General features: G+C 42.9%; 1 protein-coding gene across 1 annotated transcript in view; it reads left to right on the top strand.

Moving 5' to 3' along the window:
- The window catches only part of hsf5 (heat shock transcription factor family member 5), a 168,065-nt gene that overhangs the window by 57,554 nt on the left and 85,225 nt on the right, over positions 1 to 25,286 (top strand). The window contains exon 3 of the mRNA XM_078547925.1: positions 24,205 to 24,302. Coding sequence (XP_078404051.1) covers positions 24,205 to 24,302 — 98 coding nt within the window. The remainder of the gene's footprint in view (positions 1 to 24,204; positions 24,303 to 25,286) is intronic.

Below are 25,286 nucleotides of genomic sequence, written 5' to 3'. Positions count from 1 at the left end.
CACTGAATGTGGTGTATTTGGATTTTCAGAAAGCTTTCGATAAAGTCCCACCCAAGAGGTTATTAAACAAAATTAGAACATGGCAGATGGAATATAATGTGAAAAAATGTGAAGTTACCTACCTTGGTAAGAAAAACAGAAAGGTAGAGTATTTTTTAAATGGTGAGAAATTGGGAAGTATTGATGTCTAAAGGGACCTGGGTTTCTTTGTTCATGAGTCACTGAAAGCTAGCATGCAGGTGCAGCAAGTAATTAGGAAGGCAAATAGTATGTTGGACTTTTTTGCAAGAGGATTTGATTATAGGAGTAAAGATGTCTGTCTGAAACTGTGTAGAACCTTGGTGAGATAGCACCTGCATTATTGCATGCAGTTTTGGTCTCCTTACCTAAGAAAGGATATACTTGACATAGGTGGAGTGCAAAAAAGGTTCAGCAGACTGATTCCTGGGATGGCGGGATTATTCTATGAGGAGAGATTGAGGAGACTGGGCCTGTGTTCTCCAGGGTTTGGAAAAATGAAAGGTGATCTCATTGAAACATACAAAATCCTTACAGGGCTCAACACAATAAATACAAGAAGGATGTTACTCTCGCTGGGGGGGTCTAGAACCAAGGAATAGTCTCAGAATAAGGGGCAGACCATTTAGGAGTAAATTGAAGAGGAATTTCTTCACTCAGAGGGTGGTGAATCTTTGGAATTCTCTGCCCCAGGAGGGCTATGGAGGCTCAGTCATTGAGTATGTTCAAGACAGAGATTGATAGATTTCTGGATAGTAAAGATATCAAGGGATATGGAGATCATGCGGGAAAATGGCATTGAAAATGGAAGATCACCCATGATTTAATTGAATGGCTGAGCAGGCTCGAGGGGCCAAATGGCCCCTCCTAAATGCTGCGCCTAGCTCGTATTTCCCTATTCTTATCAGAATCTAACCATTCCACTAAATTCTCCCTGCCATTGCCTTCCCATTTGCATGAGAGGCTCACCTATATTATCCTCCCAATCACATCTGCTTGTTTTTGCAACATCTGTCCCCCACCTCACCCTGCCATCTCTCCAATGACATTCCCATGCATAGTTGCCATCCCTCATTGCTCCTCTTGCTAACTTCATTCTTCTCTCAGTGACATTCTGATCACACTTGTCTACCTGATCTCTTAAATCCAAGCTGACCCTAAAGGATTTAATGAGCCAATCTGTTATTATCTGCTCCTTTATGTTCCCTTGATGCACACCTTTCCAAATGCACAGCAGCTTTGAATTTCATGCCATGGATGGGAGAAGGGATTTCACTGGGGGTTAGAGTTAAGTTTTGTAAGGAGGAGAATTCCAGCCAGGATACAGGATCTCCCTATTCCTGCTTCGCCAATGGACTAATATTGCCTTACATCCCTGTATCTTACCATCCCCCTTGCTTCCCCCTTGTGGCTCCTCTGGTTTGCCGTATTCCATATCATACTCTTCCCTCACTCTCATCTTCCCATCTTTGTTTTTCAGTCACTCCTCACTCCTATTGCCTTCACTACTTCTACTCATCCCTACCACCATCCCTCCATCCTGTCAGTATCTCATTCCCATTGCCTCCTCTTTCTACTGCTGGCTTACTTCCTATATCACCCCATCCACCTAATTTAGTTTACCATGAATAGTGGTCCTCACTACTTTAAATATGTTATTTGAAGCACTTATAGTACTAAGAACAGAAGACCAAAAGGACATTTTATTTTCCTTTAAAGTGCTCATAATCCAAGTAGATGATGATGGGGTTGTCAACCCTTCGATTTCCCAGTACTCTCCCGGAATATACAATTAGACTCCTGAGTCCTCCTGTTCATAGCCCAAAGGAAAAGAACTTCTTGGTTCCAGTTCACACCTGCACGTCTAAGACGGCCTGATCTTGAACGATGTGTAAAATTTGTTGAATATTCATGTAACTATATTTTCAAAAAATAAAGTGCAGCAAGTCTTCCCACTTTATTTAGACTTAGTAACATATGATCAATGCTACTAATGTATTTAATTCCAATTTATTATGTGTGTATTGTCTTATTCTACTTCTGAAATTTCACCCATTTTAAAATCCAGTATGTCTGATACATGCATATAAACTAGAGTTTCTTTAACATTGATCTTTGACGGCTGGTTAATGTAGCCCTAGTCTCCCACAGGTGATGGTCAGATGAAAAGTAAAACCGGCAGATTTGTTTTAGGTGGCTAGGAGGCCCACTTTTTTTCCTTGGTCTTAGATCAGGCTTGTCTAACCGATAGCCCACAGGCCGCATTGTGGCCTGCAAAACCTCTCCATGTGGCCCCCGGAGCCACTGATCAAAATGCTAGTTAGACTGGTCAGTGAAATTGAAGATTTCTACAAGGGGCTGCTCCTCCAATCAAAGCCTGGTTCTCTCCCATGTTTGCTGCTGATAGCTGGCTCACTAGTGAGCCAGTTATCAGCAGCAATCATGGGACACAAACAGGCTGTGATTGAAGAAGGTGTGAATATGTGAAGATAGAGGGAGATAGAAAGAGAGAGAGACTGAGGGGCACACGGGGCCATGCTTTTCCCTCACTCTCTTCCCACTCTCCCCGCTATCTCCCCACTTCTCCCAGGCCCTCTCCCTGCTTTCCCCCCACTCTCTCCCTGCTTTCCTACTGCTCTCTCACCACTTTCCCCCCCGCTCTCCTCCCGCTTCCCCCGGACTCTCTCCCTGCTTTCTCCCCGCACTCTCCAGGTGAGAGTGTATTTGTATGTGTGTGTGTATATATATGGTGGGGTGGGGTGGCGGTGGGGGGGTGGGGTGGGGGGGGGGGGTGAGAGGGGTTTGTGTGTGTGTGTATATGGTGGGGGGGCTGAGTATGTGAGAGGGAGAGGTGAGGGTGAGGGGTGAGGGGAGAGTATGTATCGGGCTCACTCCCAGTCTCAAGGTTCTCAGAGCACACAAGACTGGGAGTGAGCTCGACACACACACTTTCACCCCTTCACACTCTAATGGTCATCTTTATTTATTACTCATTTTTTAAAATGGTCAACTTATTATTTTGACATTATTTTGTTCAGCAAATTGTTTCTTTTCATACATTAGCTTTTAAAAAAATTCATGTTTGATGTTGTGCCAAACCTTATCCTTCAGAAATATGCTGGGAAAAAAATTGAAATGTAGCCCCTCCATGCAAAAAAGTTGGACAAGCCTGTCTTAGATCTTGTTATTGATCTAAGCGTGACCAGTAAAAGCATAGCAGCACGATCTTCATAGATTTGAAACACATCTCCCTTCCCACCACTTTCACAAATACATTTTAAACGTGTTGGCAGACACCTGCCCGACTCATGATGTTATGACGTGCTGGTCTAACATCATGACAGCACTGAAAAAGATACTGGACGATCATCTCAGAAGACCTGGGATGAGTGGCAGGAATCATGATGGTGTTCAATGCCATCTTCTCTACCAACATCCAAAGCAGCTTTGAAATGATGCAGGATAACTGCGAGCGAGTTAAAGTTCAAGGAACATTTAGTAGGCAGGTAGTTCTGGGACCTAGTACAACCTATCTTGTTGACTCACAACATAATTATCTCCCTGCTTGCTGGCTAACTCACTTACAATCCCACTCGAGCCACTCAAACTCATCCTGGGCGAGTTCTAGTGCATGTGTGCATTGAAAATTGCAATCTCGGTTGGCGTCACTGGTCACTAACACCTCTGGAATACAATGCGATTTTCAAAGGGAGCGCTCAGGGATGGGGGGATGGAAGTAGAAACCGTCAAACTGCTTGTCTGCAATTGACAGCTTGTTGAGGTCATTGTGGGGCTCATTAAGTGTTTGGGGAGCAACAGTTTGGAATTTTCAATTGAGAAGCGCAGAGAAAATGGAGGATCTGGATACTTTAGGCTCTAGCCAACTGGAACACATCGGTGAGCCATGTGCTATGAATGCAGTGTTCAACTGTTGTGTGAAACAGGAGATTTAAGCTCAGATGCTTATGCAATGGCACAGAGTTGCCATTGCTGTTACTGAGATGGGAGCGGGCTTCTCTGACATTGAAGAAAGCAGCGAGGAGGAGCATCAGCAGATGCTTCTCCTGGTCAAGTGAAGCCCAGAGGAGCAGAGTGAAAGGCTCCAAGGAGAAGAAGGTTCCATCCACAACATAGGGTGTACCGCCCAAGAGTCAGCTACCTACAAGTGACAGAGTGCCAGTGCTGCAGAACAGTGTGCCAGTCCAGGCAGTTGGTCTCTATTATTTATACTTTGGTCCACAATGACCTGAGACCTCACAGTAGTCATGACAGCCCCCTACTTGTAGCCGTCAAGGTCATTGTGGTGCTGAATATTTTTGCATCCAGGTTGTTCCAGGAATCAGCTGCAGACGTGGGTTGCATATTACCGTCGGCATTAGCCAGTCAAGGATATTCTATTCCAGAGGGCAGGGCTCTGCATCTATTTTGAGACAGATGGGCCAGTGCGGGCACAGATGATATTGAAATTTTCTGTCATCGAGTCCACGGATCATTAATTAGGTACATCCGCCGTGCCTTTAGATGAAGAAACCTGCTTTGGACACCATGAAGTAGGCTTCGCAGTCTTGAGTATAATAATAGCAAGTCTTTATTAGCAACCCAGTCCCACATCAACCTTATATGTACCAGAGGCTACTACTACACCTCCCCGCAAGTCTTTATCCAGTTTATGAAGTTTACTTCAAGTCTTACATTGTTATAAGTCTTATGCATTTGCCATATTGTTACAACCTTAATGTTATTCTAACATTATTGCTATTACAATATTAACAACATTCTCGCTAACCCATTTCCCCACTTCAAGTACTTGAAGTTAGTTCAGGTAGCCTGGAGACCTTATAACCCTTCCACATCTCGTTCACTGTTCTGTTGGGAGAATGGTAAAATCTGGTGATTCTGGTTATTGTTGTTGGCTTGGAGGTTGGACTGGCAACTGGGCATCTTCATCAATAGTTCTCCATCATGCAATGGAGGGAGCCTGTCTGACTGTACCCTCTGGCGTACCAAAATGGTAGAAGCGGGGTTGGTCCTCATTCTGGCAGAGGACTGTCCCTTGTCTCCCAAGGTTCGAGGTCACTCTGCTGCAGCTGTGGCAACCGTCTGGTGCAGTGCCATCTTTTGTAGGCAGAAGCTTGCTTCTGTCTGTAGAACTGCTCTTTTGCTTGTACAACGTGGTAGCCTTTGGCTGCCAGCCTGGCAGGAGTTTCTTTGGCAGGTTCGGAAGATATGTACAAAGTTCCCTGCCCATCAGGAACTCAAATGGGGACAGGGCACACTGTAAGGGGTTGGACCTGTAATTGAGCAGTGCAGTGAGGAAATCCTCATTTTTCTTCAGGAGGGCCTTCACCGTATGGACTCCTCATTCTGCTTCACCGTTTGACTATGGGTATCCTGGGGAGCTGGTATGGTGATGGAAGCTGGCTACAGTTGCAAAGCGTGTGAAGCATTTATTAGAGAACAGAGGGCTGTTATCCAATATGAGCTTGCTGAGGATGCCATTGCTTGCAAATATCTCCTTGAGTGCTTTGTTGATTGTCTCTGTGGTGGTTATATGAAGTTGCTTTACCTCCACTCATTTGGAGAAGTAGTCTACAACGATGAGGAAGGACCTGCCAGTGTAGACAAACAGGTCTACGGCAAGCCTTTCCCACAGCCTGTTAGGGAATTGCGTGGGGATGAGTGGCTCCCTTTGGTGTTGGCGATGCAACGCACGAACCTGGCAATTTGCGACAGTCTCTTCTATTGCTTTGGAGGTGCCTGGCCACCAGACGGTGGATTGGGCCTGTGCTCTGCACTTTGAGATTCCCAGGTGACCCTGAAGAACATCCGCCTGCAGAGAAGCTGGAATGACCAGCCATTCGTCATAGACCAGGAGGTAATCTATCACTGTGAAGTGGGTCTGCTGTTCGAACCCTGTTGTGGCTGAACCACCGCTTAGTTTGTGACGAGGCCACCCATTTTAGCAGTAGGTGCAGATGCGGGCACATTCTTCATCATAGCTGTCCTTGGTGGATTTGTTGGAGCCTGCTCATGCTGGCCGGTAGGTTTCTGGTAGTGTCTGAAAGTAGGCCTCCAGCTTAGCGATGAAGACAACGTCATGTTTGGTCAGAAGTCCCGCAATGGCTCTTGTAAGTGCATCTGCCGTCGTCTGATTATTTCCCTGAACATAAATGGTCTCATACGCGAATCTCTTGAGGCATAGGCGAAACATCTGGATCCAAGAGGGCAACTTTGCAAACTACTTTGTGTTTAACAAGGAGACCAGTGGTTTATGATCTGTCTCGATTGTAATTTTGAGGCCGATGGTGTAGTTGGAGATTTTCTCACAGGCCCATATGACCGCCAGAGTTTCTTTTTCAATGGAGGCACAGCTGGATTCCGTGTCTGACAGTCCTATAGAAGTGTAGTAGATGGGGCATCAAGTGCCGTCCAATTGCTCCTGAGAGAGAACTGCCCTGAAGCCTGTGAATGAAGCATCGGTTGCTATGGTGGTGGGCAGGATCGAGTTGTAATGGGCCAGAATGTCGGTGGAGAGAACATCTTGATACAAGTAAACGCATGCTCTTGCTGGGAGTCCCAAAAACATGCTTGGTCTTTCTTGAGCAGGTGTCATGATGATTCCGTGACTTGTGCCAAATAAGGCAAAAACTTCGCCAGCTGGTTTACCATCCCGAGGAGACGCTGGAGGTCGGGGACAAGGGGAGGGGTAAGGACGCCAATGATCGCCTTGGTTTTGGGTGCGTCTGCTCTGATACCTTTGTTGCTGACAACGTCGCTCAGGAACAAGATGGAGGTTTTGGTAAACTCACATTTATCATTCAACGTCAGCCCTGCCTCTTGCAGCAGCTCCAAAACTGTTTTGTGCCTTTCGTCATGCTCTTCCACCATGGCACCATGAGCCATGACATCATCTATGTGGCAAATGATTCCCTGAAAGCCCTTCAGGATGTCTGATATTGGAATTTTTGTGGCACTGATGTAATCCCAAAGGGCAGATAGCTGAAGCAAAATCTGCCAAATTGGGTAATAAATATGGTTAGAAGCCATGAGTCCTCATTGAGGGGGAGCTGCCAGAAACTGCTGTTAGCATCTAGTTGAGAAAATACTGTGCTGTCTGAAAGCTTGATCAGGCTCTTGTCTACTGAGGACATGGGATGGACCTCCCTGGCTATGGCCTTGTTAGGCTGTTTGAGTTCTACGCAGAATGCGGAGAGGCCCCTTTGGTTTTCAAACCGGGACCATCCCCAAGCACCATGTGGCAGGTTGCTTGACTGAGGAAGTGACTCCCATGTTCACCATGTTGTCCATCTGTCGCCGTACTTCCTCCATGAGGGGTTGAAGGACCTTTCATGGAGTGTAGAAGCACACTGTTTGACATCACTCCTGAGTCTGTAGGCATTTTTCAGGCAGCCCAGTCCCATGAAGAGCTTCGAAAATTGCCATCTGTATTTGGAGCCAGGCACTTGCCAGTTGGTTTCACCAATCCATAGCAGGAGACTAAGCTCAATACAAGCCTTGTAGCTTAACAGAGAGTAGTCCCGATTGTGGACCACAAAGAAGGTTGCTTGGATCATTTTGTTCTTGTACTGCAAAGCGGCCTGCAGGATACACTTTACTGGAAGGCGGAGTCCTCCTGCTGCATGGAGCGGAGTGTCCATTTGAAGTTTGAGATCTTTCAGCCATGGTTCCTTGTCTGACAGAACTGTCATGCTGGGTCCTGAATCTAATTTAAAATTTGTTAGGTGACCATTTACCAGGCTGTCAGCATTCCAAAATGAAGAACCGCAATTTTTGATCTCATCCAAGAAGCACGGCTGTGTGTCTTCTGGGTTTTCGGTCTCAACTTTGTGGATTGCCTTTCAGCTATCTGTGCAGTGCTGGGGTTTTGACTTGCACAGTTTACCAAAGCGTCCCTGTCGGTTGCAGAGGAAGCACTGGCTCGCAGGACATTGATCTTTCCTGTGAGCGTGCTTCACACCACAGTGCTGGCAAGGTCATTCTGCTGGAATTGCTTTCTCTGACTTGGATTGGTCTTGCATCTTTGTGACCTGATAAGCTGGACTGAGGGTTGGTTTCCACCTCATATTGTATTCTCCACCCTTAAGATGGTCCTGTATTGTTCACGTAGCTCAGTCTAACTAACTAATTTGCCACACGGGTAAGATATCCTCTAGCTTGCAGGTCTGCAGAAATTTTACTGAAATCTGGGGCAATGCTGCCCCATAAAAGTATTTCCCTCCAGGGACTCCAGTTTTGTGGCTGGTCTGGGCCATGGGTGAATCCCAGTGAAGCTGTAAGTGTGGAATTGTGATCCATTTTGAAGATTTTTAAAAGTGTGGGTACAGCTTCAAGAAATTACAGGCTTCTAAAATAGCATTGCTATTCACTGCCAAACAAACGGTCTAACAGTGATTGCCGGTTTTTGGCGGGCTTTCCAAACTGGTGGCAGCACGCTTCTGTCTGAAGAAGAAAGGTCCGCATTGACTGCGTGGGTCTGTTGGCTGCCAACTTAATTTAATAAACGGTAAAGCGTTGTGAGTCAGGATGCATAGAAAAGAACCGCAGACCTGCTGTTTAGGAAATCGGACAGTCACGAGGTACCCAAAGTAGACAAAGTTAATTATTAATTTTTTTCTTTTCCTTGTCGAACCCAAGAGCCATGTGTTGCGGCTCAAGAGTCGGGAGCCGGGATTAGTAATGGATTTCTTTCAAACGGCACTTCTGACTGAATAAATGTAAAGGGGTTTCTCAGGACTGGCTGGCCTGGAATTTAAAAAAAGTTTATCTCACCCTTGCAGGCTGTGAGCTCTGCTTACTGTAGCTGGACTTCCAAGGGAGATTCAAGGGTGTCTTATGCTGAAGTAAAACCTTTTTGCTTCCAGTCTCCTCTCTCTCTGGAGCTATTTCTTTCTGGTGAATTTTTTCTGCGTCTGTGGCTTCAGTTGGGAGTTTGTTTCGCTTCAGAATTCATTGAAGGTGTCCTTTCCCTTAGTTTTTAATTCTTGTGAGGATAAGGGTTTTTTATCTGGTCACTGCCACCATGAAGAATCTTGCTTTTTACACCATGAAGTAAGCTTCATAGTCTTGAGTATATTAACAGCAAGTCTTTATAAACAACTCATATATTCATGCATATATTCAGTAGAGGGTGCAGATATGGAACTGACTCTGGTTCTAGGTTATGTGCCTTCTTACAGCACTGTGTGGGTGATACTGTACTCAGGCCCACATTAACCCTGTATATACCAGACCCTACTACTTCAATAGTAAGGGCGTTCCAGGATTTTGACCCAGCGACGTTGAAGGAATGACGATATAGTTCCAAGTTGGAATGGTGTGCGTCCTGGAGGGGAACTTGCAGGTGGTGTTCCCATCCATCTGCTGCCCTTGTCCTTCTAAGTGGTAGAGGAGAGGGGTTTGGAATGTGCTGTCGAAGGAGCCTTGGTGATTGTTGCAGTGCATCTTGTAGATTGTACAGACTGCTGCCACTGTGTATCGGTGGTGAAGGGAATGAATGTTGAAGATGGTGGATGGGTGTCAGTCAAGTGGGTTGCTTTGTACTGGATGTGTTGAGCTTCTTGAGTGTTGTTGAAGCTGCACTCATCCAGGAAAGTGGAGAGTTTCCCGTAATACTCCTGATTTGTGCCTTGTAGATGTTGGACAGACTTTGGGGTGTCAGGAGGTAAAATTACTCATCACAGAATTCCCAGCCTCTGACCTGCACAGTATTTATATTACTGGTCCAGTTCAGTTTCTGGTCAATAATAATTCAGCAATGATAATGCCATTGAATATCATGAGGAGATGGTTGGATGCTCTCTTGTTGGAGATGGTCATTGTCTGGCACTAGTATGGCGCATATGTAACTTATCACTTATCAGACCAAGCCTGAATGTTTTTCAGGTCTTGCTGCATATGGACATGGACTACTTCAGTATCTGAGGCATCATGAATGGCACTGAATATTGTGTAATCATCAGTGAACATCCCCGCATCTGCCCTTATGTTGGAGGGAAGGTCATTGATGTAGAAGCTGAAGATGATTGGGCCTAGGACATTAACCTGAGGAACTCCTGCAGGGATGTCCTGGGACTGAGATAATTGAGCTTCAACAACTATAACCATCTTCTTTTGTGCTAGGTATGACTCCAGCCAGTGGAGGGTTTTACCCCGATTCTCATTGACTCCAGTTTTGTGAGGGCTCATTGATGCCACATGTGGTCAAATACTGCCTTGATGTTTAGGGCAGTTTCACCTCATCCCTTGACTTCACCTCTTTTGTCCATGTTCGGACCAAGGTCAGGAGCTGAATGGCCCTGGTGGAACCCAAACTGGGTGTCAGTGAGCAGGTTATTTCCAAGTGCCGCTTGATAGCACTGTCAAGGATCCCTTAGGTCACTTTGCTGATCATCAAGAGTAGACTGATGGGACAGTAATTGTTAGTTTATTGTCCTGCTTTTTATGTACAGGACATATCTGGTCAATTTTCCACATTGTTGGGTAGATGCCAATATTGTAGCTGTACTAGAACAACTTGGCTAGGGGCACAGCTGGTTCTGGAGCACAAATCTTCACCACTATTACCATAAAAGAAACATAGGGCGGAATTTTACAATGGCAGGATTTTATGGTGCCGCACGAGACAATGGACTTCTGGATTGCTTGCCGCATTTTACGGACACACCCCTGCCGCGACGGGGCCGTAAAATTCTGCCCATAGAACCATAGAAAAGTTACAGTGCAGAAAGAAGGCTATTCAGCCCATCACGTCTGCAGTGGCCAAAAAGAGTAAAAAGAAACTAGCCACTCATTTTAATCCCACTTTCCAGCACCTGCCAGGGCCCATAGCCTTTGCAGTATCCAGTGCCTTCAGCCATTTCTTGATATCATGTGGAGTGCAGACCTGCGCCTAATTATGATTCCATTATCGTTCTGGACATCTTCAGGCCAACCTCCATGGGTGGCTGCTGGGGGATCAGGGTTATCCCCTAATGAGGTGGCTCCTGACTCCCATCTGGCACCAGTGCATGGTTGCAGAGAGGCACTATAACTAAAGCCATCTACTAGCAAGCACCCACATTGAACAGACCATTGGCATCTTGAAGATGCATTTCCATTGCCTTAGCTAGTGGAGTGGCGCCTTCCAGTAGCTAGGGTGCCCCATATTGTGGTTGCCTGCTCCACACCGCACAATGAGTTTACAAAGAAGTGTGGAGATGGATGAAGAGGAGGACCTGGTATGCAACTCTTGCCCGCAGGAGGAGGGGGAGGAAGAAGAAGAGGAGGATGAATGGGGTGCTTCAGTGGAGCCCAGTGCCCAGACATTGGAGGAAGTCTGCAGAGGCTGTCCCAAACATGAGGAAGGCTACAGGAAACCTTCTCATCTATTCTTTTCCATAGTCATATTGCTCATTGAAGTTGGAAATGGAAGGCTCTTACGAGCAGCTGAAGAGGAAAGCACAGGACTACAAGGCGTGGAGAAATGAGTAGAGGACCTGCCTTTTGGCAGATCACCATTGCTACATTCAAGGAGGCGTATGAAATGTTCATTGTGTAGACTGAAAAGAACCAATGACAGAAATTAAGTGCTGTGGTGACTGGCGAAGCTTGGTCCCCGGTCATCCATGCAGCAGGTGCATTGTAGGAGGCTACAGAGTCTACTGATACGTTGTGCCTCCAAACAGGCTACTACACACTTCTGTAGTCTCCTGCAATGTAACCTGATGCATGAATGAACAGGGGGCCAAGCTTTGCCAGTCATCACAACCCTTAACTTCTTCATCATTGGTTCCTCCTAATACAATGTACCTTAGATAAATCCAAGAAATTGCTTAAACAAAAATAAAAATAGCCGGAAAAACTCAGCAGGTCTGACAGCATCTGCGGAGAGGAGGCTGAGTCGGTTCTGATGAAGAGTCATATGGACCCAAAATGTTAACTGTATGACTCTCCGCAGATGCTGTCAGACCTGCTAAGTTTTTCCAGCTATTTTTATTTTTGTTTCAGATTTCCAGCATCTGCAGTATTTTGCTTTTATCCAAGAAATTGCTTGTTCGTCTGTGAATCTTGTGGGATGGCTATGGCCTCCTATGAGTAACCCCACTCACCTGCTGTTTATCAATGATTGCACTGGTTTTTAAGGCTGTGGATCCTCTTCTTCCAATTATTATTTTAATACAAATGAAAATGGCAGTCATACACAATAAGAGATAGGAAACAACACTCTGATCCATCCCACCTGTCTCATCCAATTGTGATCATTTATGCATCACAATATATATACTCCCCATTAAATCTAAAACCAAGTGACCTTCTGGGAGAAATGAAAAACTAGCTAAAAAAAAAAACAGGCTCCAAGATCATTCCCATCCTTAATGATGCCGGAGCCCACGAGGTGAGTTCTAAAGACAAGGCTGAGTCAGTTACAGCCATCTTCAACCAGACACACTGAACTCGGCTTCCTCATTAGGTCCTCAACATCACAGGAGGCAGTGTTCAGCCAATTAGATTCACTCCATGTGATTCAAAAACAGCTGAGAGCTGCGGGCCCTGATAATATTCAGCAATAGTGCTGAAGACTTGTGCTTGAAGAACTGGCTTCATCTCTAGCCAAACTGTTCCAGTAAAGTTACAGCAATGATAGCTACCTAACAAAATGTAATATTGTCCACTTATGTCCTAATTACAAGATGCAAGATAAATCTAATCCAGCCAATTACTGTCACATCAGCCCACTCTCAATGATGGAAGATGTCATCAACAGTGTCAAATGGCACTTACTCACCAATAACCAGCTCATTGATGCTCAGTTTGGGCTCTGTCAGGACCACTTGGCTCCAGACCTTATTACAGCCTTGGTCCAAACATGTAAAAAGGAGCTGAATTTCAGAAGTGAGGTGACAGTGACTGCCCTTGAAATCAAGGTATCATCAAATGACCAAGAAGTTCTAGTAAAATTGAAGCCTATGGGAATCAAGAGGAAAACTTTTCACTGGTTGGAGTTGGACCTGGCACAAAGGAAGATAGTTGTTCTTGTTAGGGGCCAATTATCTCAAGGCAGCTTCCCAGGCCCAACTATCTTCAGCTGCTTCATCAATCACCTTCCCTCCATTAGAAGGTCAGAAGTAGGGATGACAGCTGATGATTGCATAGTGTTCAACTCTATTTGCAATATATATAATGAAGCAGTCCGTGCTCATATGCAGCAAGTCTTGAACAACATTCAGGCTTGGGTTTTTTTAAATTAATTTACAGGATGTGGGCATCACTGGCTAAGCCAGCATTTATTACCCATCACTAATTGCCTTTGAGAAGGTGGTGGTGAGCTGCCTTTTTGAACTGCTGCAGTCCCTGAGGCATAGGTACATCCACAGTGTTGTTAGGGAGGAAGCTCCATGATTTTGACCCAGCAACAGTGAAAGGAACAGCGATATGTTTCTAAGTCAGGATAGTGTGTGGCTTAGAGGGGAGCTTCCAGGTTGTGGTGTTCCCATGTATCTGCTGCCCTTGACCTTCTAGATGGTAGTGGTCGTGGGTTTGAAAGATGCTGCTTAAGCAGTCTTGGTGAGTTCCTGCAGTGCATGTTGTAGGTGGTACACATGCTGCCACTGTTTGTCAGTGGTGGAGGGAGTGAACATAAGAACTAGGAGCAGGAGTAGGCTATTCAGCCCTTCGAGCCTGCCCCGTCATTCATTACGATCATGACTGATCTCATTTCGGCCTCAACTCCAATTTCCCGCCCTCTCCCCATAACCTTCAACCCATTACGAATTAAAAATCTGTCTATCTCCTCCTTAAATTTATTCAGTGTCCCGGCATCCACTCTGAGGTAGTGAATTCCACAGATCCACGACCCTTGAGAAAAGTAATTCCTCCTCATCTCTGATTTAAATCTACCATCCCTTAGCCTAACGGACATAAACTGCTTTGGTATCTGAGGTGTGGCGAATGATGCTGACCATTGTGCAATCATCAGTGAACTTCCTACCTTCTGAACTTATGATGAAAGGAAAATCATTGATGAAGCAGCTGAAGATGGTTGGGCCCAGGACACTACCTTGAGGAACTCCAGCAGTGATGTCCTGAAACTGAGACGATTAAACTAGAACAACCACAACCATCTTCCTTTGTGCTAGGTATGACTCCAACCAGCGGATAGTTTTCTCCCTGATTCCCATTGACTCCAGTTTTGCTAGAGCTCCAGGTCAAATGCTGCCTTGATGTCAAGGGTAGTCACTCTCACCTCACCTCTGGAGTTCAGCTCTTTTGTCCATGTTTGAAACTAGGCTGTAATGAGGCCAGAAGCTGAGTAACCCTGGCAGACCCCCAACTGAATGTCAATGAGGTTATTGATAAGCAAGTGCCACTTGATAGTACTGTTAATGATCCCTTCCATCACTTTACTGATGATGGAGAGTAGACTGATGGGTGGTAATTGACCATGTTGGATTTGTCCTGCTTTTTGTGTACAGAACTTACCTGGGCAATTTTCTACGTTGCCGGTAGGATGTTTGTGCTGTAGCTGTACTGGAACAGCTTAACTAGGGACACAGCAAGTTCTGGAGCACAAGTCTTCACTACTTTGCCAGAATATTGTCAGGGCCCATAGCCTTTGCAATATCCAGTACCTTCAGTCGTTTCTTGATATCATGTGGAATGAATCGAATTGGCTAAAGATTGGCATCTGTGATGCTAGGGACTTCTGGAGGAGGCCGAGATGAATCATCCACTCAGCACTTCTGGCTGAAGATTGTTGTGAATGCTTCAGCCTTGTCTTTTGCACTGATGTGCTGGGCTCCTCCATCATTGAGGATGGGGATATTTGTGGAGCCTCCTCCAATGAGTTGTTTAATTGTCCACCACCATTCACGACTGGATGTGGCAGGATTGCAGAGCTTGGATCTGATCTGTTGGTTGTGGAATTGATTAGCTCTGTTTATAACTTGCTGCTTATGCTGTTTGGCACTGGTATGAGACAGCAGTTTGGTAAAGCTGAGTTATTTTTAAAAATCCCAGAGGGAAACTTTAAACAACTGTCATAACCCATAATTTTAAGTGTTATATTTGAGGTGCAATTCTAAATTCAGGAGTCATACCACCTGTTCTCGAAGTTTTATATTAAGCTAAGTGGAATACTTTATTAATTTACGCAAGTTAAATATATACACATGGCTGCAAATTACTACGGGATCATAATTTTTAACTAATTCCCAACTAATCCCCATTAAGGCAACAGCAAGCCATAGACTTAACCAGACACCAGACAAAACATTTTCACCTTACAAATTCAAAATGAGGTTCTTTTCACTTTGGTTCCTGTAGAGGCAGTTGGAGGCTTACAACTGCTTTTGATTTCACATTGCCTCTGCTCTACACACACAAAACTGCTGAAGTTATACCTAGCTCAGCCCATTGAATGTAAATTCTCATTGTATCACCAGCCTCTTTGAACTCCACCTTTTAACAATAGAACCCCTTTCATAGTACCAATCTTAATAGTAATATAAACATATTGCTTGGTAAAAGCTAGCTAGGTGGTAGTTTTCACCCCCGTTCTTGAATGCTCTATTCAAAAAAATGCAAATGCACTATCTCCCTTACATATCAAAACTAGTACACATCAAAGCACCCAGACTAGCTGGCTTTAATCCAATTAAGACACACCAATAGACTAAACCTCTATTTTAAAAGAAAAATATTTTCCAATAATATTATATACATTAATAGCTTCATGACACCCCCTCCCTATCGAAAAATGAACCATTATAATTCTAGAAGACGGCTTCTTTTTAATAGCCCATCTCACACTATCTCCTATACTTATTACACTATTACATCACCAGATGCATGCATTAACATAACAATATATATTATATATATATATATACACACACAAGTCCTTGGTATTAACGGAAATCACTCCAGTTCAGTGTCTAGGTTTTTTTATTAAAAATGTCCCATTTTCCTTTAAGCTTCAAACTCTTGATAACGCATCTGCAAACAGATTTTCTCTTCCAGCAATATGTATAATACATAGATTAAATGGTTGTAATAATAGACTCGATCTGAAAAGCCTTGTACTTTTATTTTGAAATTTGACTAAAAACTTTAAACGATTATGGTCTGTATAAACAATTGTTTCTGATGAATTGTTTGCAACATAAATTTCAAAATGCTGCAATGCTAACACCAAACTCAAAGGGCAGAATTTTCTGCCTGTCGGGCAGGTGGGCCCAACCCAATCTCCGGCGGGCGGGGAGCCGATCCCCGCCGGAGAAACGGGCTGCGCCGCCATTTTACGTGGGCGGGCCAATTAAGGCCTGCCCAGCGTGACGCCTGGCAGGAAGCACTGTGTGCTTCCTCTGCGGATGGGGGGGGTATTTCCCAAAAGCGAGATTGCGCTCGTTCACGCATGCGCACGAAAGAGCGCACATCTCCCTGAGGCTAAGTGCTGCCTCAGGGAGATCACTTCCACACTGAAAAAGATTAAAAATAGAAAAAAAAATCCCTAACATGTCCCCCTCATGCGACAATGTCACATGAGATGGGACATGTTCATAATTTACACTATAACTTTATTAAACTTTTTAAAACCCTGCATGAAACCTCATCCCGCCGGTGGATGAGGTTTCATGTTTTTTCTATTTGCCGCCGGGGCTCCTGGCCTGCCCGCCAACCTTAAGGTTGGATGGGCAGGTCCTTTAATTGTTTAACTGATCCTGTCAATGGCCTCAATTGGCCATTGACAGGTCGGCAGGCCTGCAGCTGATTTTGCTGCACCCCCGCCTTCCTGAAAATTTAAATGGGGCAGGATGACATCGGGTCATGCGCCCAACATCATCCCGCGTCATTTTACACATCGGCAAGCGGGCCCCGCCCCCTGCTCGCCAACGGCAAAATCCTGCCCAAAGTCTCTTTGTCGATCATTAAGTGTCTTCTCTGTTGTACATTCAACTTCCGTGAAAAATAGCCTATCGGTTTTTCAATTCCAGTGTCATCTTCTTGTAACAGTACAGCCCCAATGCCTCTATCACTTGAATCAACGACAAACTTGAATTGCTTGGCATAATTGGGTACTGCCAACCCTGGTGTCGTAGTTAATAGTTTTCAAACTATCGAATGACTTCTGACACTCCAGTGTCCATTGAAACTTCTTGTTCTTTTTTAATAGTTCAGTCAGTGGAGCAACCACTTGGCTAAAATTTGGTACAAATTTCCAGTAAAACCCACTCATGCCCAGAAATCTCAAAACTTCTTGTTTTGTTGTAGGCACTGGGAAATCCATGATAGCCTTGACTTTCTCATCTCTCGGAGCCACCTTACCATGAACAATGGTATGGCCTAGATACATAACTTGCGCTTTTGCAAATTTACTTTTAGCCAAGTTCATCACCAAATTAGTTTCTTGTAGTCGAGTAAATAATTCTTCCAGATGCTATAAATGCTCCTCCCACGTCTGACTGAAAAGAATTAGATCATCAATATAAATTGCACAATTGGTGAGACCTGCAATTACTTTGTTTGTCAGTCTTTGAAATGTCAGAGGTGCATTCTTCATACCAAATGGCATGACTTTAAACTGATATCGTCCACTTGGCGTTACAAAAGCTGATGTCTCCTTTGCTCTTTCCGACAACGGTACCTGCCAATATCCTTTTAACAAGGCAAACTTTGTGATAAATTTCGATTGTCCCTCTCTTAATGCAATCCTCCAACCGCAGGATGGGATATGAATCCGCTTTTGTCACTGCATTCGCCTTTCGATAGTCCACACACAGCCTTTGTGTTCCATCTGGTTTCAGTACCAGCACAATAGGCGAACTCCAGTTACTGCAACTAGACTCAATGATATCATTCTGAAGCATGAAATCAATTCCTTTTTATACTTGTGATAACTTTGCTAGATTTAATCTATAAGGCTGTTGCCTAATTGAAGATGATATTTCTATACGTACATCATGTAAAGCTAAATGTGTCTTTCTCAACTTATTTCCACAAATAGGTTTGTGTGACTGCAATAGCTTTTCCAAATCACTTTGACACTTGCTTGGAAGGTAACTCAGTATTTCATTTAAATTTTCAAGCACCCCCTCATTATCCAATTTGATTAGAGGAAAATCAATTTCAGAGTCCTGCACTTCTACCTCTTTCTCGTCAACCACCATCACTAATACCTAATTTTGTTCCTCTTCCCTGTCAAAGTACTTCTTACACATATTTACATGTCACTCCCTCTGCTACTTTCTTCTATCTGGAGTATTTATTAAGTAATTTACTTCACTCAATTTCTTTTCAATCCTGTAAGGCCCACTAAATCTTGCATTTAATGAATCACCTAATATTGGTAACAAAACTAGTATTTTCTCTCCAGAAACCAAACTATGAATTTTAGCCTTCTTATCTGATTTCACTTTCATCACTTGCTGTGATATCTTTAAATGTTCCCTAGCCAGCTCATACGGTCTGTTCCATCTTTCCCTAAAATTTGATACGTAATCCAGGAGAGTAGTTTCTGAATTTTGACCCACCAATTTCTCATGAAGCAATTTCAGTGGTCCCCTTATCTTGTGACCATAAACTAGTTCAAAAAGGCTAAAACCAGTCAATGCATTAGGAGTGTCTCTAATAGCAAATAACAAAATTGGAATTCCTGTATCCCAATCCTGTGCATAATCATGACAGTATGCCCTTATCATAGTTTTTAAAGTTTCATGCCATTTTCCCAAAGCCCCTTGTGACTCCGGATGATAAGCTGTTGACTTAAACTGTTTTACCCCCAAACTGTTCATTACTTCCTTAAACAGTTGTGACATGAAATTTGACCCCTGATCTGATTGCACTTCTTTAGGTAAACCATATCTTGTAAAAGATTTAATTAACTCCTCCACAATCTTCTTAGTTATAATATTTCTTAAAGGTTTGCTACAGGACACCTGGTAGACACATCCATCATTGTCAATAAATACTGATTTCCATTTTTTGTCTTAGGGAGGGGTCCTACACAATCAATCATGACCCTGGTAAAAGGTTCTTCTAATGCTGGTATTTGGATTAAAGGCCCCGGCTTAATCACTGCTTGTGGTTTTCCTGTTAGTTGACATGTATAGCAGGTTCTACAGAATTTGACTACATCCCTAAGCAATCCTGGCCAAAAAATATACCTCTATCTTTTCCTGTGTTCTCCTAATTCCTAAATGTCCCCTCATTGGAATTTCACGAGCAATCTTCAGAATCTCATTTCTAAACTCTAATAGGATAACAATCTGATGCACCTCCCTCCAGCTTTCAGTTGCTGAGACATGATCCGACCTCCATTTTCTCATCAGAATACCTTCCCGAAGATAATAACATACTGGAATACATTTTGCTTTGGTTTCTGAATAAGCTTCCTGATATAACTGTTTTAATTGCAAATCAGTTTTCTGTAACTCCACTAACCTCTTTGAGTTAAACATTTCAACTGAACTGTCCTGCATTTCTTCCTCCTGAACAATGTTATCAAATACAGTGCCAGCTATTTGGATTTCGACACCTTCTTCTTGCCTTTGAACTGCCTGCTTATCTTGTTTATCTTGTTCTTCCCTATGGGCCTTTGACCTCATTATAACACAATTGGGAAACAATCCAGGATGTTCCTTCTGTAACACCTCTGTTGAAAACACTTCTACAGGCTGCTCCACTACCATAGGCATCACCCGCTTTTGCAATCCAGCTATGTCATTACCCAGAATGAATTATACTCCTGCAATGGGCAATTTTTCCATCACTCCAACTATAACTTCACCTGCTTTCCATTTGCTCTTTAAATTTGCCTTCTACAATTGGATAGATTTAGCATCTCCATGAACCCCGCTTATTATTATCTTCTCTTGCAACACTCCTTCCGAACAACAAATATCATTATCCCACAACATTAAGGATTGACTAGCCTCTGTCTCTTAAAATTTTAACATCTTTACCTACCCAACCCTGTACCCATGGAAAGATTTTCCCTTCACATACAAAATCTTTAATCATTTCTGCAACCTGCTCCTCAGAATTCTCTTGAGTAAACTGTGAACACATTCCCACTTCTTTACCTGTCACTGATTCTCCCTGTTTCACCTCTACACAAACCACTGGTTTATCCTGTGCCTGTACCTCAAAACCCATAGTACTTTTACTTCCAGAACTTTTTGTGCCCCAACAATTCCTACAGATTTTTTCTGCAATCTCCAACACACTGACTTTGTGTGCCCCACTTTCTTACAATGAAAACGCCTCAATTTTCAAATTTCACTTCTACCTTCAGCACCTTCCTTTTTGTTCTGAGAAAAAACTTTCTGGGAACTTCCAGCTACTCCTTCTCTTCCCTGACTACCTACCTTCCTTTCACCTTCCCACTTTTTATCCAATTTGAAAGGATGACGGAAAAAAGGTTTAGCTCTATAAACTAACTCATAATCATTAGCTATCTTTGCTGCTTGTCTTACAGAATCAACCCCCTGTTCTTCCACATGAGTTCTCACTACCAAAGTGATTGAATCTTTAAATTCTTCCAAAAGAATTACTTCCCCAAAAGCTGCATAGGTTGTCTCTATTTTTAACGCCTGTATCCACCGGTCAAAATTACTTTGTTTTACTCTTTCAAACTCAATATAAGTTTGCCCTGGCTGTTTTCTCATATCCCTAAATTTCTGCCTGTATGCTTCAGGAACCAATTCATATGCACTCAAAATAGCTTTCTTCACCACATCATAACTCACCGATATTTCTTCTGAAAGCAAAGCATATACCTTAAGCACTCTACCTAACAACTTAGACTGTAATAATAATGTCCAGTTTTCCTGTGCCCATTTCATCTGTTTAGCCAGCTTCTCAAATGAAATAAAGAATGCTTCAATATCTTTTTCCTCAAACTTTGGAAGAGCTTGTACAAATTTAAACATATCCTCACTGGGTTCTATTCTAGAGATAAATCCTTCCTCATCTACTGGCATCTCGTTTTTAACTGCCAATATTTTCAATTGGAATTCTCTCTCTTTCTCTTTCCTCCTTCTCCAACTTCACAATTTCTAATTCCGTTGCTTCTAATTCAAGCTTCTTCATTTGCGACTGAAATCTCACTACCTCCAGCTGTGACTCACTAGTGTCAGGTTTCACTTCCAAATGTAGATGCTATGCTATATTTTTAACTATAACTGATTTCCCCAATTTTAATTTATCCGTCAACTCTGTTAACTTATTTTTGGTTATTTTCTCCAACCCAATCAGAGTTATCTCATCTACTCCCAGACAAGTCTTAGCAATTGCCAAAGCCATCTTGCAGTCTCACCACTACCAAAATACCTCACCAACTCTTAAATTCAAAATGCCTCTCGTACCCGTAAGATTAAGATTCACCAATTCCCTACCAATCAAGGAATTAGAAATATAATTTAATCCCGGCAAGAGCCCCCAATTGTTATGAGGCAGTAGTTTGGTAAAGCTGAGTTATTTAAAAAAAAAACCCAGAGGGAAACTTTAAACAATGGTCATAACTTATAATTTTAAATGTTATGTTTGAGATGCAACTCTAAAGTCAGGAATCATACCACCAGTTCTTGAGAAGTTTTATATTAAGCTAAATGAAACATTTTATTAATTTACACAAGTTAAAATATATACACATGGCTACAAATTACCAAACTAATCTCCATTAAGGCAACAGCAGACTTAACCAGACACCAGACAAAGCATTTTCACCTTATGAATTCAAAATGAGGTTCTTCTCACTGTGGAGACAGTTGGAGGCTAACAGCTGCTTTTGATGTCACATTGTCTCTGCTCTACACACGCAAAATTGCTGAAGTTATACCTAGCACAGCCCATTGAATGTAAATTCTTATTTTAACACTAGCCTCTTTGAACTCCATCTTTTAACAATAAAACCCCTTTCATAGTACCAATTTTACTAGTAACATAAACATATTGCGTGGTATCTGCTAGCTAGGTGGTAGTTTTCACCCCCCCTTCTTGAATGCTCTATTCAAAAAAATGTAAATACACCATCTCTCTTACATATCACAGAATCACACAGAATCAGAATCACAGAGTGCAGAAGAGACCCTTCGGCCCATCGAGTCTGCACTGACATGTGAGAAACACCTGACCTACCTACCTAATCCCATTTACCCGCACTTGGCCCATAGCCAAATAGTACAAAACTAGTACACATCAAAGCACCCAGACTAGCTGGCTTTAATCCAATTGAGACACTCCCACAGACTAAACCTCTATTTTAAAAGAAAAATATTTTCCAATAATATTATATACATTAATAGCGTCATGAAAGGCACACAATAGTCCTGTGTTGTAACTTTACCAGGTTGACACCTCATTTTTAGGCATGACTAGTGCTGCTCCTGGCATGCCCTCCTGCACTCTTCATTGAACCAGGGTTGATCTACCTGGTTTGGTGGTAATGGTAGAGTGGGGGATATGCCAGGCCATGAGGTTACAGATTGTGGTTGAGTACAATTCTGCTGCTTCTTACGGCCCACAGTGCCTCATTGTTGCCCAGTCTTGAGTTGCTATATCTGTTCGAAATCTATCCCATTTAGCATGGTGGTAGTGCCAGGCCATATGATCGAGAGTATCCTCAATGTGAACACGGGACTTCGTCTCCACAAGTACTCTGCGGTTCATAAGTGGTAATTAATGTTTGTGCTACAGGAGTGCCAGGCAATGACTATCTCAAATGAGGGAGAATCAAGCCACCTTTCCTTGACATTCAATGGCATCACCATCATCAAATTCTCTTACTATCAATATTCTGGTGGGGTCACATTGACCAGAACATAACTAGATCAGCCACTTAAATACTGTAGCTAGAAGAACAGATCAGAGGCTGGGCATTCTGTGATGAGTGACTCACCTGACTCCCCACTTTCTTTCTACCATCTACAAGGCACAGGTTAGAGGTTTGATGGAATATAACACCACTTGCCTTGAGGAATTACATCTCTAACAACATTCAAAAAGCTCAACACCGTCCAAGACAAAGCAACCCATTTAATTGTCATCCCATACACCACCTTAAATGTTCATTTCCTTCACCACCACTGTGTCTGTAGAATGTACCACCTACAAGATGCAATACAGCAACTCCCCAAGGCTTCTTCAACACCAGCTCCCAAATTCACAAGCTAACTTAGAAGGACACGAACAGCAGGCGCGTGTGAACGCCACCAACTCCAAGTTTCCCTTCAAGTCATACACCATCCTAACTCGATTCCTTCAGTGTCACTGGGTCAAAATTCTGGAGCCCCCTATATAACAGTACTGCATCAATATCTTCAGCATATAGACTGCATCAGTTTAAGAAGGCAGCACACCACCAGCTCTCAAGAGCAAATTTGGATCGGCACCCACATCCTAAGAATGAATGAAAGAAAACATTTTCAGCAAAATTCTTACACGGCATGACAGGGTAGTTGTAGATAGGCTATTTCCCCTGGCTGTTGAGTCTAGAACCAGAGAAGACAGTCTCAGACAAAGGGGCAGGCCATTTAAGAATGAGATGAGGAGGAACTCTTTCAATCAGAAGGTGCTGAATCTTTGGAATTCTCTACCCCAGACGGCTGTGGAAGCTCAATCATTGAGCTTGTTCAAGGCCGAAATAATGACATGAAGGGATATGGGGATAGCATGGGAAAATGGCATTGAGGTAGATGATCAGCCATGATCTAACTGAATGGAAGAGCAGGCTCATTGGGCCCAATGGTCTGCTGCTCCTTTGTTCCTATGATGTATAGCACCATATAGTGCATTCTTCTTTTATAGTGACAGGGTTGCTGTGTATAATCATATATGTTATAACTCATTGGTGACCTCTCCCAACAGGATGCCAATTTCTAATTCTTTGCTGTCACAGACAAATTCTTCAGGTATTTTCCTGACGTTCTGATCTGGTTTACTCATATTCTGGATGTATTCAATTTGAGAAATTCCCTATCTGTACATGTGAATATTAGCATGTTGATGCAATGTTTTTCTCAGTGTCTTTTAAATTGTTTGCCAATTTCCTTGCAAACCCACACTTTTTTTGCTATAAGCTGTAAAAATAATCTAAATCTTTTAAGTTTCACCTGATAATAATAAACCTTTATGAGAGCTGTCACATTACATTTTTACAGCATTTTACTGAACAGGGTTTTGTTTTTCTAGCTGTCTTGCAATGCTGCCCTCCTAACTCCCATCTGGATCCAATGACAGGTTGTCCTAACACAAACACTTCTTCTTATCCTAACTACAGCTATTATCAGGTGCGTTTACTGAGTGAAAATTCTGTAGTTTATGAAGTATTAGCTCAGAAATGTCTGTAAATGATATAATATAAATGATTAATGCACTTTTCTCATTCTACTATTGTAACAGTGATTAAGTATTTCCTTTAAATTGATTAATGCTTCCATTCAAGTGATGGGGAGAGGGATTTGATTCTTGTTAAACATTAACATATTTATGAAGTTACGGATCTACTAATTTATGGAATTCTCCAAATCTTGTCAGGGCACAGTTTCACAATATAACATAATGTCATACTTTTCCTAGCTAAAACTTGTACTGACTTTCCTGTAGGGTATAAAATGGGATTAGACAGTTACTTTGAACAGTAGATCACTGATGTGAATACAGAGCTATTTGCAATAAAATTCTTTTTCCATCTGCATCATTTTAGTTGGTGGACAGTAGTTATGTTTGTTTATCAGCCATGTTTTGTTTGACTGTTCAGTTGCACTGTTTTGCCAATATCAATAAAATCATTAATTAGTTGTGGCAAATTATCACTGCTTCTGTTTTGTTAGATACGCTTACTTATTTACAACTGAATGTTTAAAAGAACCCGGCCCTTCAGATCTTTTTTTCCTGTCATACTATGCCTTTCTGACACTTGATTCCTCCAGCTGATACCAGTTACAAGATAAAGATTCCATTACCCACCTCCAGCACAACAATCTTCTACTCCTTATTAGGCAGTCCCTCAGGATCAAGAATGACTTGCTTCTACTTGGTTTCTGAGATAGCTGATGAGTCCAATGTATGATCTCCAGACTCTGCTACTTGCAGCGCAGGTGGTGCTTAAAACATCAGGTGGAAAGGTTGATTTGATCTTTTAACCCACCTAAGAGGACTGATGAGGCCTTGGTCTGACATCTTTCCTGAAATATTATGGTTAATCCAGTGGCAGAGAATAACTGACACTGACCTCTGCTATCATAGAAATGTCTATTTTTTGCACACATTCG

This window comes from Cetorhinus maximus, chromosome 9 (assembly GCF_964194155.1).
Source record: "Cetorhinus maximus chromosome 9, sCetMax3.hap1.1, whole genome shotgun sequence".
Taxonomy (NCBI): Eukaryota; Metazoa; Chordata; class Chondrichthyes; order Lamniformes; family Cetorhinidae; genus Cetorhinus; species Cetorhinus maximus.
This window is presented reverse-complemented; position numbering and strand designations above follow the sequence as displayed.